Source organism: Dipodomys spectabilis, unplaced genomic scaffold, assembly GCF_019054845.1.
Source record: "Dipodomys spectabilis isolate Male_0828 unplaced genomic scaffold, ASM1905484v1 ptg000095l, whole genome shotgun sequence".
Taxonomy (NCBI): Eukaryota; Metazoa; Chordata; class Mammalia; order Rodentia; family Heteromyidae; genus Dipodomys; species Dipodomys spectabilis.
In genome coordinates, this window is record NW_024870772.1 from 35082457 (window position 1) to 35094766 (window position 12310).

The 12310-nt window shown below is 39.5% G+C and overlaps 1 protein-coding gene across 2 annotated transcripts in view; it reads left to right on the forward strand.

Annotated features, from left to right (window-relative positions):
* Fry (FRY microtubule binding protein) overlaps window positions 1–12310 on the forward strand; it is a 365147-nt gene that overhangs the window by 189131 nt on the left and 163706 nt on the right. For both annotated transcript variants that reach the window (XM_042685416.1, XM_042685417.1), the window contains exons 8-11: window positions 5282–5450; window positions 9385–9477; window positions 9573–9671; window positions 12135–12236. In XM_042685416.1, the coding sequence (XP_042541350.1) occupies window positions 5282–5450; window positions 9385–9477; window positions 9573–9671; window positions 12135–12236 (463 nt within the window). The remainder of the gene's footprint in view (window positions 1–5281; window positions 5451–9384; window positions 9478–9572; window positions 9672–12134; window positions 12237–12310) is intronic.

Genomic DNA, 12310 nt, shown 5'->3' on the forward strand with positions numbered 1-12310 from the left:
CATTAATTTGCAAACGATACTGTAACAACGTGACACTGGCAAACAGCGTTTATTCCTTACGTACTCTGGAGACTGGAAATGCAAGATCTGTGTATGGGCAGAAGTGGTTTCCCCCTAAGCAATTCTCCCCATAGCTCATGGGCAGACATACACACATGTGCTCGTACATGTGTGTATGTCTGTGTTCTGAGGTTACAAGCACTTGAAGGGGCCCACTTTAAGGCCTTACTCAACTTCCAGGTCCCACTGGCTCATACCTGTTATTCTAGCTATTCAAGGTCCTGAAGTCTGAGAATTGCAGTTCAAAGCCAGCCCAGACAGGAAAGTCCCTGACACTCTTATTTCCCATTAACCACCAAAAAAAGCCAGTAATAGGGCTGTGACTGACTTAAGGGAGAGAATGTCAGCCTTGAGCAAAAAAGCTCAGAGACAACACCTAGGACCTGAGTTCAAGCCCCAGTGTTTTTTTGTTTTGTTTTTTGTTTTTTTTTTTTGGTATGTTTTTTATTGTAAAAGTACTGTATAGAGGGGTTACAGTTACATGAGCAAGGTAATGAGTACATGTCCTATCAAGCATTGTTGCCTCCTCCTTTGTTTTTCCCTACCATCCCTTCCCTCCCATCTCCACAACTACACTCCCACCTCCCCACCCCTCTAACCCCCTCCCCGCCAAAGTTGTAAAATTCGTTTTCAACGTAGTGTCTTGTATATCTCATTGTTACAATGAGTCAACATGTATCCCTATTTAAGCATTTGTTTTTTCCTTTCCCCTCCCCAAATTAGAGAAGTGTATATACAAGATTCAGGGCACCGACATCAAATACAGTGAAAACAGGTTATACTGTGGGGGAGGAGCATACAAAGAAACAAAAAAATTACATGGTACATTATAAATACGTTAGAAATAAAAGTAAGAAAGAAAAATATTTGTGTCCTTATCTTCAGGCTCATTTCACTTAACATCATCTTATATGGTCATATGTACATAGCTTTTGACCTTTTCTATTGTCCTATACATGTACTAGTTATTGCAAATAAGGGAAACCATGGGACCTATGTTTCTTTGGGCCTGGCTTACTTCACTTAATATAATTGTTTCCAAGTCTTTCCATTTCCTAACAAATGGGGCAATGTCATTCTTTCTGATGGAGGCATAGAATTCCATTGTATATATATACACCACATTTTCTTGATCCATTCATCTACTGAGGGGCATCTGGATTGGTTCCATATCTTAGCTATGGTATATAATGCTGTAATAACCATAGTTCTGCTGGTAGCTTACTATAAGCCCCAGTATTGATATAGATAGATAGATACATAGATACATAGATATCATAGATATATACATAGATATATACATGTATATACATATGTAGATATCATAGATATCTACATATCAATAGATATATCTATGATATATCAATAGATATATCTATATATATCGATAGATATATCGCTAGATATATCTATGATATATGGATATATCTATCTATCTATCTATCTAGAGAGAGAGAGAGAGAGAGATTTGCTAACCATAATCATTTCTTAGATCCTGTCTCCAAATATAGTTACATTGCAAGGTATTGGAAATGAAGACTTTAACATATGACTGTTTTGGGATTAGTATGGCATACTAGTAGGTCTAGGTAGAAACCAGAGACTGCATTGCTATTACATTTCCAGGTGCTTTCCCTCTAGGAAGCAGGCTTTGACAATCACCAGTTATATAGAATGTACAGCATGGAAATTAAGAACAGATTCTAGAGCCAGGCATGGCCTCCTACTCTCATCTCCACCACCTATCAGTTACACGGCTTTATTGGATTATTATTGGATTATGAAATCCCTGTCGTGTGGAAGAGTGTTAGAGTAGCACTCTTCAGAGCCCTGTGATCAAGGTGTACTCTGTAAGTAAACTATGCCTGGCAATGTTGGCTTGCTGCTTGCTACTGTGCTATTCCTCATTTCCATCATCAATATTTTCTCTAAGGCAGGGGGAAGAATGGTGCCCCTGGTGCTTGGGATTCTACTCCAAAATATTCAAGAGTACACTTTTTTTGGTGACGGTCTTGGGGCTTGAGTTCAGAACCTGGGCACTATCCATGAGCTTTTTTCCCATTGCTAGAAATCTACCACTAAGCCACAGCCCCACTTCTAGTTTTTTGGTGGGTAATTGGAGATAAGAGTCTCACAGACGTTGCCAGGCTGGTTTCAAACCATAAGCCTCAGCTCTCAGCCTCTTAAGTAGCTAGGAATAGCTCACAATTATGAGCCATCAGCTCCCAGCTAAGAGTCCACTTTTAAATTTTCATTCAAGATGATGTTACCTGATACCAAATCAAGTTTTTGTCTTTTTTTTTTTTGGGGGGGGGGGTCCTGGCCTGGGTGCTATCCCTGATCCTCTTTGTACTCAAGCCTAGCACTCTACCACTTGAACCACAGTGCCATTTCCCATTTTTTCTGAGTAGTTTATCAAAGATAACAGTCTCTCAGACTTTTCTGCCCAGGCTGGCTTTGAACCACAATCCTCAGATGTCAGCCTCCTGAGTAGCTAGGATTATGGGTGTGAGCCACTGGCACCCAGCTGAGTTTTTGTCTTTTTTAATCATATATTTTAATTCTCCTAATTTCCTCATCTGAAAAATTAATTCATAATTTTTTACTTCACCTCCATGATGCTTTTCATTTACAAGCTCAGTACTTTGTCTTTATTTTAAAATAATATTTAAGATATGTCAGAATGGGCCAGTTCAGATTGCTATGTTGATCTTTGGTAAAAGTCTATAAAATGCTGCCACTGAATAGAAATTATTCTAAACTAATATTGAAATAATCTTAACTATATTAACAATCACTAGTAGAATACCTCATTCATAGGGGGTAACAATGTTCAACAAGAAATGTACTCATTACCTTACTTACGTAACTGTAACCATTCTGACATCACCCTTACAATACAATAAAATTGAATTCATAAAGTGTTTCTCAAACTTCCTTTAAGCTATTCATTTTCTGCTCCATTCCTTTCTTGTAAGATTTTTTTTAATTATTATTTTGTTGTTATTATAAAGGTGATATGTAGTGGGATTACAATTACATGAGTCAGGTAATGAGCACATTTCCTTTTGTACAGTGTCTTCTCTTCCCTTAGTCTTTCCCAGTCCCTCCCTTCCATCTCCATAAAATCTTTTTAAAATATATGTAACAAAAATATACAGAAAATGTGTAAAGCATAAAGGTTAACAAGTTGTTATAAAATGGGAAGTAGAAATGTGGCTCAAGTGGTAAAGAGCCAGCTTCAAGTAGAAAAGCTAAGGATGCCAGGCATTGGTGGCCTATGCCTATAATCCTAGTTACTAAGGAAGCTAAGATAAGAGGATTACAGTTCAAAGCTAACCTGGACAAGAAAGTCTGTGAGTCTCATCTCCAGTTAACTACCAAAAAGTTGTGAATAGAGCTATGGTTCAAGTGGTAGAGTGCTAGCCTTGAGCAGAAAAGCTTAGGAACAGTGACGAAGTCATGAGTTCAGGCCCAGGACTGGCGCACGCATGTGTGCGCGCGCACACACACACACACACACACACACACACACGTGTGCGCACACACACACACACACACACGTGCGCACACACACACACACACGTACACAAGCTAAAGGAGACTATGAGGCCCTGAGTTCAAGTTGTAGCACTGGCATGCTCTCCCACACATTGTTATAAATGAACGATGAGCATCATGTTAAAAGTGCCCTTGATGCTTTCTTTTATGAAACACATTTGCTGCCTTCATTGTAGACCCTACCGTCTCTATTTTGAGGCATGTGTATGTTTACCTTTAACTTTTTGTTATCACAGATTTCTAAATTAGGGTCACTACCCCCTTTCAGTTGGAAACCTCCAAGTAACAGACTCAAGAAGCAATGCAGAAGTTCTACATTTTCTTTACCTAATGATCAAACCAACCCTATCTCAGAAGCAATTTGGAGAATTTTTATGTGTGCATTCCTTTACTTTTAGGCACTTTCTGTCCTTCAAATCTTTGTTTTTAAAAAAAAAAACTGCCTGTCATTATAGTTATAATAAGTATGCTTTTGCTTCCTTTCTTTTTAAAACTTAAACTTTATGGTAAAGGTGATGTACAGAGGGCTTGCAGTTACATAAGTCAGGTCATGAGTACATTGCTTTTTTGAACAGTGTCACCTCCTCCTCATTTTCTCCCACTTTTTTCCCCTCCCAACCCCCCTCTCTGCCGAGTTGTAAAGTTCACTTCCAACCTGTGTCTAGTGAGTATCACTGCTGAATTGGTTCACCCTTTGTCCCACCATTTCTGCGATTCCTCTCCCCTTCCCTGTTATTTCTTTTTTTTCTCCCTTTGGTTTATTCCATTTTGTCACTGCTTTTGATTTCTGTACCCTTTGTCTTGTATATGTTTATTCTTTTGCTTTCAAACAACACAAATACTTGAAGTTCTTTGAGAACAGGGATTCTGTTGTCTGTTTTTCATTCATCATATCAAATGTTAAAAATTCCTTACATGTAGCATACACCTACTCATCTTTAGATTGTGTGTATGTGTGTTACTGTCTTATACATGCTAAGCAAGCACGCTACCCCCTGGCTTTTGGGACAAGGCGTTTGTTATGTAGCTCAGTCTACCCTTGAATTCAGCATTCTCCTGCCTCCTGAGTGCTGGGCTTGTAGGCACACAACATTATGCCCAGCTTTATTTTTATCTGTTACCTATTTGAATTTTTCCATTACTAGATTTTTTTTTCCTTCAACTTAAAAATAAATTTTTCCATCATCATTATCCTAAAATTATAAAAAGAATCACAATAGAAAACTCTGGACTTATTTGGAGTGTGAATCTAAAAATCATTTGCTGTGGCCATGAAATAGCTGAGTCTCTTATGCTAGTGCTCAGATACTCACAATTGAATAGTTCTGGATTGCAGAGTCTGCAGGTGTTTTGAAAATAGCTAAAGGTGAGGACATGAAGTTTTCTTTCTGCTCAGTTTAAGAGCTAAACTGAGTGGATCTAAGTAGCACTGTAACTACTCTCTAGTCTAAGGGAGATGTGAATCTGGTAACAGGACAGAGATGACTGCATTCTGCCAAACCCCAAACATCACCTCTTCAGGAAATGATGATCATTGTACTTCAACTGGGGACCCTCCCCCGCCTTGTCATCAAGCTCAGTTACTCCTAGATGCTGGAGGCCGCCATCACATTGACTCCTTTGCCTGCCACTGGATAATTCACTTATGTTCTCTTCTTAGGTTCCCTGCTGTCAAGAAGAAATTTATGGCAGAGCTGAAAGAATTACGACACAAAGAGCAGAACCCATATGTGGTGCAAAGTATTATCAGCTTGATAATGGGAATGAAATTCTTTCGAATTAAGATGTATCCAGTGGAGGACTTTGAGGCTTCTCTTCAGTTTATGCAGGTAACACACTGGACAGGAGAGCTAAGGGGTGATGGCTTGGTAAGGATAATTCCTTTACCAACATGGCATACCTGGAATGTAATCTCTTTACTTCTATTTAGTACCCAACACAGGAAAGTTTGACTTAAAGTATATTGACCTTAAATTTGTTTGAAAGCAATACATAATTAGTAGAAGCCATATTTTAAATTTTCCATTAGTGTCTTTCCCTGGGCTTCATGTTATATGCGGTCCAATTCTGTCACCAGTCTGGTGATCATAACAACCAGTCAGTTTCCTAATAGCAGAAGGAAACCACTGACGTCACCTTGCGATGTTCCTCTAAGCTGCATCAGTGGTAGAGAGAGATATTAGGTGCAATTTCCTCTTACAGTATTTCTAACTTGAGACTTAGCAAGACTTACCAACACTGTAAACCAAGGAGCAGTGTAGAAAAAAATCTTCTCCTCAATGATTCATGAATTGACATAACCAAATAAGAAAGTTATGGTTAATTTTCATGGTTACATTTCATACCATCTTTGAAGTAGGGCATACAATAAAATTGCTTATTTGTTGGCTTCCTTTTCTCTCTTTTATCTATTGGTACCTATTTTAAATAAAAGAAAGCTGTGGGGGACATTAAAAGGGAAAGGGTAGATGAATGAAGAGAGGAAGGAAGAGAATATATTCATAATATTCAATGTATAGTCAGTGAAATTGAGGGGAGAGGTTGTGTTGGGAGAGATGGAGGAGAATAATGAAAGGGTGACATCAGTTAGTATTCATTGTACTTATAAACTGATTTGCTAAATGGTAACATTTTTGAATAATAAAAATATTTAAAATCTATAGAACTTTAAAATATATTAAAATATATAGGATATATTTTTTTAATCATTAGAATCTTTTACTTTTTAGAATCAATAGCATTGGGTTGGCTATATTAACATTCACTGGCATGAGAACTTCAATTAAGAAGTTGGCTTTATTTTTACTGTAATCAGGAAACGTGGTTTGGTTTGGTTGTTTTGGTTTTTTTTTTTTTTTTTTGGTTTGGTTATTGTTTCTTGTGCCACTACTGCGACTTGAACTCAGGGCATCTTGCTCTTGCTTAGCCATTTTTTTCTTTCTGAAGGCTTCCACTTGGATCATAGCTCCACCTCCACTTTTTGCTGGTTAATTGATGACTTAATTAATAAGAATCTTTGATTGATTTGCCTGGGCTGGATTCAAACCACAATTTTTAGATCTAAGTCTCCTGAGTAGATCGGATTATACAAGTATGAGCGCCAACACTGGCTAAGAACCCCCCCACCCCACATACACATGCACACACTCAACATGCACACACATCAACCAAATTATATCCATCTGTTGTCCAGTGTTCATCATAGTATATAACAAAAAAACATAGTTCTTAATGAGAATTCATAGCTCTACTAAGCGTTTATAAAGCTTTGGTATCTCAGGAGATTTTTCTCATGTCACTGCAGTGATCTTTCTAGAGGATTTAAATCAAGGGGTTATGAACATAGACTTACCATGTGACAATCACAGTTCCTCAAAAAGCTAGATGTAGAATTATCAGATGACCCAGAAATTCCACTCCTCTATATACACCCAAAAGGAATGAAAATATATGTCCCAACAAAACTTTGAACACAGATGTTCATAGCAGAATTGTTCATAGTAGCCAAAGAATAGAAATATACTAAATGTCTCTAATGAATGAGTAACAACAAAAAAAGAATATGTCTATACTAGAGAGTATAGTTTGGTCTTAAAATTAATGAGCTAGGTCTTAAAATTAATGAGCTAGCCAGGTGCCAGTGGCTCACATCTATAGTCCTAGCTACTCAGGAGGCCGAGATCTGAGGATCACAGTTTGAAGCCAGCCTGGGCAGAAGAGTCCCTGTGAGATTCTTATCTCCAATAAACTACTCAAAAAAGCTGAAAGTGGCACTATGGCTCAAATGGTAAAGCACTAGCCTGAGCACAGTACTCAGGTCCTGAGTACAAGCCCCAGGACTGGCAAAAAAAAAAAAAAAAAAAAAAATGAGGTAACCAGGTGCTAGTAGCTTACACCTGTAAGCTACTCAGGGCTGAGACCTGAGGATCACAGTTCAAAGCCAGCTTATGTAGGAAAGTCTGTGAGAGTCTTATCTCCAACTAACTACCTCAAAACCTGAAGTGGAGCTGTGGCTCAAAGTGGTAGAGTGAGTACAAAAGTTCATGGACAGCACCCAGACTCTGAGTTCAAGACTTACAACTGATGAAAAAAAATAAAAAGCTATGAGGTACTGATATATGCTTAAGCATAGATGAACTTTGAAACATGCTGAGTAAAAGAAGACAGACATGCAACATGAATATATAGCAACATATTACATGAATTCATTTACATGGAATTTCAGAGTCAGCAAGTCCATAAAGACAGAAAGTAGATTGGTGGTTTCCTGTGGCTCAGGATAAGGGAACTGATGGTGACCAGTTACTTTGGGAGTCATTAAAAGGTTATAAATTTGATTATTATGGTCATAGACATACAACAATGAATATACACAACAGATGAATTAAACTATTTAAATGTTTAGATTGCATGGTATGTAAACCATAAACTAACAAAGCTGATCTGTATGCATGGAGATGAAGGGAGGGAGAAATGGCTTCCATCTATCAAATAGCTTGAGTTTAAAAACAAGCACCAGTACTAACCAAGACCTGTGACCTTGGCCAGTGTGTCTTAACCCCTGACTTACCTTACCTGCAAGGTGGTAAACAATTTCAGTGACATTTTAGGCTGGTATTACTCAACCTGGATGAGATCTTACTACGATCATCAACCAGTTGCAGACCTCTGCCTGTCTTGCATTAGTGGCTATAAAGGATAAAGCTAATGTAGATATTAATATATCATCAAATATAGGTAGCTTTGGGCTCTTGGTTGAAAATAGCTCCTTGTAGAGACCACAGTAAGCTATTTACATAAGGCCTAGAGGAAAACAGTGGCTGGCAGAATTCAGGGCAGACCAGATTACTTACACAATGGGCAACCAAAACTATGCTTACGTAGACAAGACTTCTTGCCTGGAAAGGTTTCCTTGTCTGAGGTAAAGGGAAGCCTTCCAGGTTTTCTTATGAAATGACTGGAATAATAAACACACCTCAAATGTCAGGGTGAGCAAGTAAACAGCTCTGTACATGAAGCTGTCAGGCACAGGGCCTAACACAAGTCTGCTGTCTTTTTACCTCTCTTCCCATGTTGACCTTGGGGATTGGTGCCTGTGAGCTCCACATGAATCCAGGGCCCCACACAGGGTATAGAATCAATGGATATTTATTAGGAATGAATGAATGACTTATTCAACCAGCTGGTAACTCAGTAGATGACTGTGTATTTACAGGCATAGATTCTTTATCCTTTCTAAAACATGATTTGAAATGGAAGTAGGAGAAGAAAGAGAGAACAAATCATTGGGGACCTTGCAAGCATTTAGATTTTGGGAGGTTTTGATCATTGTTGTTTATTTTTATTTTGATGTTGATACTGAGGCTTGCACGCGGGGCCTGATTCTGTCCCTTTAGCTTTGTCACTCAGGTTGTACTACTTGAGCTGCAGCTCCACTTCCAGCTTTTTGGAAGATAAAGAGTTTCATGGCCTTTCCTGCCTGGGCTGGCTTTGAACCTCAATCTCAGGCTCCTGAATAGCTAGGATTTACAGGCATGAACCACTGGTGCCCAGTTTAGACTTTGAATTCTGAATTCAGTTGTTTGTAATAGTTTACAGAATATGTTGGTAGGCATGTTGGTAGGCATGACTGAATAAAGATCTATTGTCTTAAGCTTGCTTAAATACATTTTACTTGCACATGGCAGTCTAATCTCTGTCCCTCCCTCCCCTTTTTCCTGCTGCCTTCCCACCTTCCCTCCCTTCTTTTTCATTATTTTCTAGGAATGTGCACATTATTTCCTTGAAGTCAAAGACAAGGATATCAAACATGCTTTGGCTGGGCTTTTTGTGGAAATCCTTGTCCCTGTTGCTGCTGTGAGTTATGTTTTCATTTCTGAGACCTTCTTCAAAATGGATTACATACTCAACCTTGCCATGAACAAAAGTAGTCACATACATCTCTTTTGCAGGCTGTTAAAAATGAAGTCAATGTCCCATGCCTTAGAAACTTCGTGGAAAGTCTCTATGATACCACACTGGAACTTTCTTCTCGAAAGAAGCATTCCTTGGTAAGCCACTGAGAAGATCCAAAGCACAGGTGACATTTCTGGGCAGAAATCAATGAGTCATGGTATTTGACAGATGGGAGAATTACCTGTAGCTCCCTCAAAAAGTCTCAGCATTTCAGACTCCAGAACTCACACTTAGCACAGCACTAGGAGGTGAGACTACCTCACTTCACGCAGCCCTTCTAATCCTATGGGTTCTGCTGTTTATTTTAAACATTGGTTAGCTTCATTCTTTTTTTGAATTTTCTTTTCCAGTCTGAAGGCTAAAGGGGTGTGCGTGTGTGTGTGTGTGTGTGTGTGTGTGTGTGTGTGTGTGTGTATCTGTGTGTATCTGTGTATGTCTGTGTATATCTGTGTGTCTGTGTCATTACTGAGGCTTGAACTCAGGACCTAGGTTCTGTCCCTGAGCTTTATTGTTCAAGACTAGAACTCTACCAATTGAGCCACAGTTCTACTGCTGGCTTTTTTGGTGGTTCATTAGAGATAAGTCTTAGGCACTTTCCTGCTGAACTGTCTTTGAACTGTGATCCTCAGATCTCAGCCTCCTAAATCGCTAAGCTTACAAGGATGAGCCACCAGTGCCCAGTTTTAAGGCTAGAATTTATAGTAATAGGTTCTCTTCTCATTCCAAGGAGCCTATTCTGATACTAAGAATCAAAACTGAACCAGGCAGGGAAGGGAAGACAAAGGTCTCTGAAGGTTGAAAAACAAAAATTGGGAAGACGTAGGAAAAGCAGCAAAGAGGCTTAACTTGCTACCACCTTTTGCCCTCCATGTCAAAAAATGAGCTTCTAAACCTAGCAAGCCTGGATCAGCCATAATTTTGATAGAATGGTATTAATAAATCAGGGTGGCCCAGTTAATTATAAGTATAAATACAACCCTAATGATTTGAGCAGGTCCTCAGAGCTGCTTTGTTGGCAGTGGTGATAAATTAGCTCACTTACATTCTGTGACAAGTTCATTGTGAAAAGTCTTGTGTATTTTTCCTTTAAAAAAAAAAAGCCAGGCACTGGTGGCTCACACCTGTGATCCTACCTACTCAGAAGGCTGGGATCTGAGGATTGTATTCTAAAGTGAGCCTGGGCAGAAAAGTCCACATGAGACTCTTATCTCCAATTAACCACTGAAAAGCCAGAAGTGCAACTGTGGCTCAGAGTGATAGAGGGCTAGCCTGGAGCAAAAGAGCTCAGGGACAGCACCTAGGCCTCTTTCAAGCCCCACAACCAAAAGCAAAAGCAGAAAAGAAAAACAAACAAACATTAAAACCCTGAAAGATCCTTGGCCAGCCACTGGTGGCTCACACCTGTAATTCTAACTACTCAGGAGGCTGAGTTCTAAGGATTGCAGCTGAAAGCCAATCCAGGCAGCAAAGCCCATGAGTGGTACTCTTTTATGTCCAATTAACCAACCAAGTCCAGAAGTAGAGCTGTGGTTCAAGCGGTCAAAGCACTAGCCTTGAAAACAAAAAGCTCAGGGACAGTGCCCAGGCCCTGAGTTCAAGCCTCAGGAGTAGCACACACACACAAAAATAAACAAAAAACATTACTGCCTGCCATTAGAGTTGCATTCAATCTGAGCAGTAGTTCAGAATTCTCTAAAACTAAGCTAATGTAAAGAAGGAAGAACACCAAGTTAATAGCTGTGGGCCCTGAATCTCCCCCATTGGCCATTGTTTCTGGCTAGTTCAAGTTAAGGCATGAGCCAGTTCTGCTTCTAAGTCTTTACCACCTTAATTCTTAGGGAACCATGGCTGTGATGCTAGCAGGATTGGCCAAATGGTGACAAGTCCAGCCTATATATTCTTTGGGTGACTGCCCAGTAGCTTTTTCTATCTCCTCCAGTTGCTGTGGGAAACTGGCCCAGACAGTCAGGAAGAGCACAGTAGCACCTCTGTTTATTTGGTCCTAAGCAAATTCTTCTGTGGTTTTTGTCTTGGTAGAGTTTACCAATGCAGCAACGTTTCTTTTAGGAATCTGGAAAGGTTGCATGCAAAATAAAATATACACACCAATCTCTAAGACAGGGATAAAGGAGTCAATGTTTATGAGCAACAACAACAACAAAAAGCAAACAGCACTTGAAAAAAAATTAGTTGTACCTTCCTGCTCTCTTGGTTTTGGATTTCAAGAGTGATCTAAGATGGTGGGTTTGTTTGTAAAGTTCCTAAATGAAGACTAAGCTGGGGAGTCATATTTCCATGTTACTGTGCACACAAAACATATGTATGACTACACCCTGGCCCATAGTTCTAGATGGTTCCACCCCCCCCCCCACAACAGTATCAGAAAGCACTTGTAAATGCTCACCCTTCCTAGGCACCCACGGGGCCTCATGTTACACTGCATCCTGTTTATCCTGGCCCATTGGATACAAAGGGAGGTGACAAAGCAGTGAGGGAGAATGTATTTCCTGGTTTGTTGAAATGTCAGTCATCCTCTGACCTCTGCCCTTTGTTCTCAGGCCTTGTACCCCCTGGTGACCTGTCTGCTGTGTGTCAGTCAGAAGCAGCTGTTCCTGAACAGGTGGCACGTTTTCCTTAACAACTGCTTGTCTAATCTTAAGGTTGGTATTTGTCAACTCAACAACACCAAAATCCCTCATAAAAAGATTTAACATATAATTCTTTCCTTTTTTCC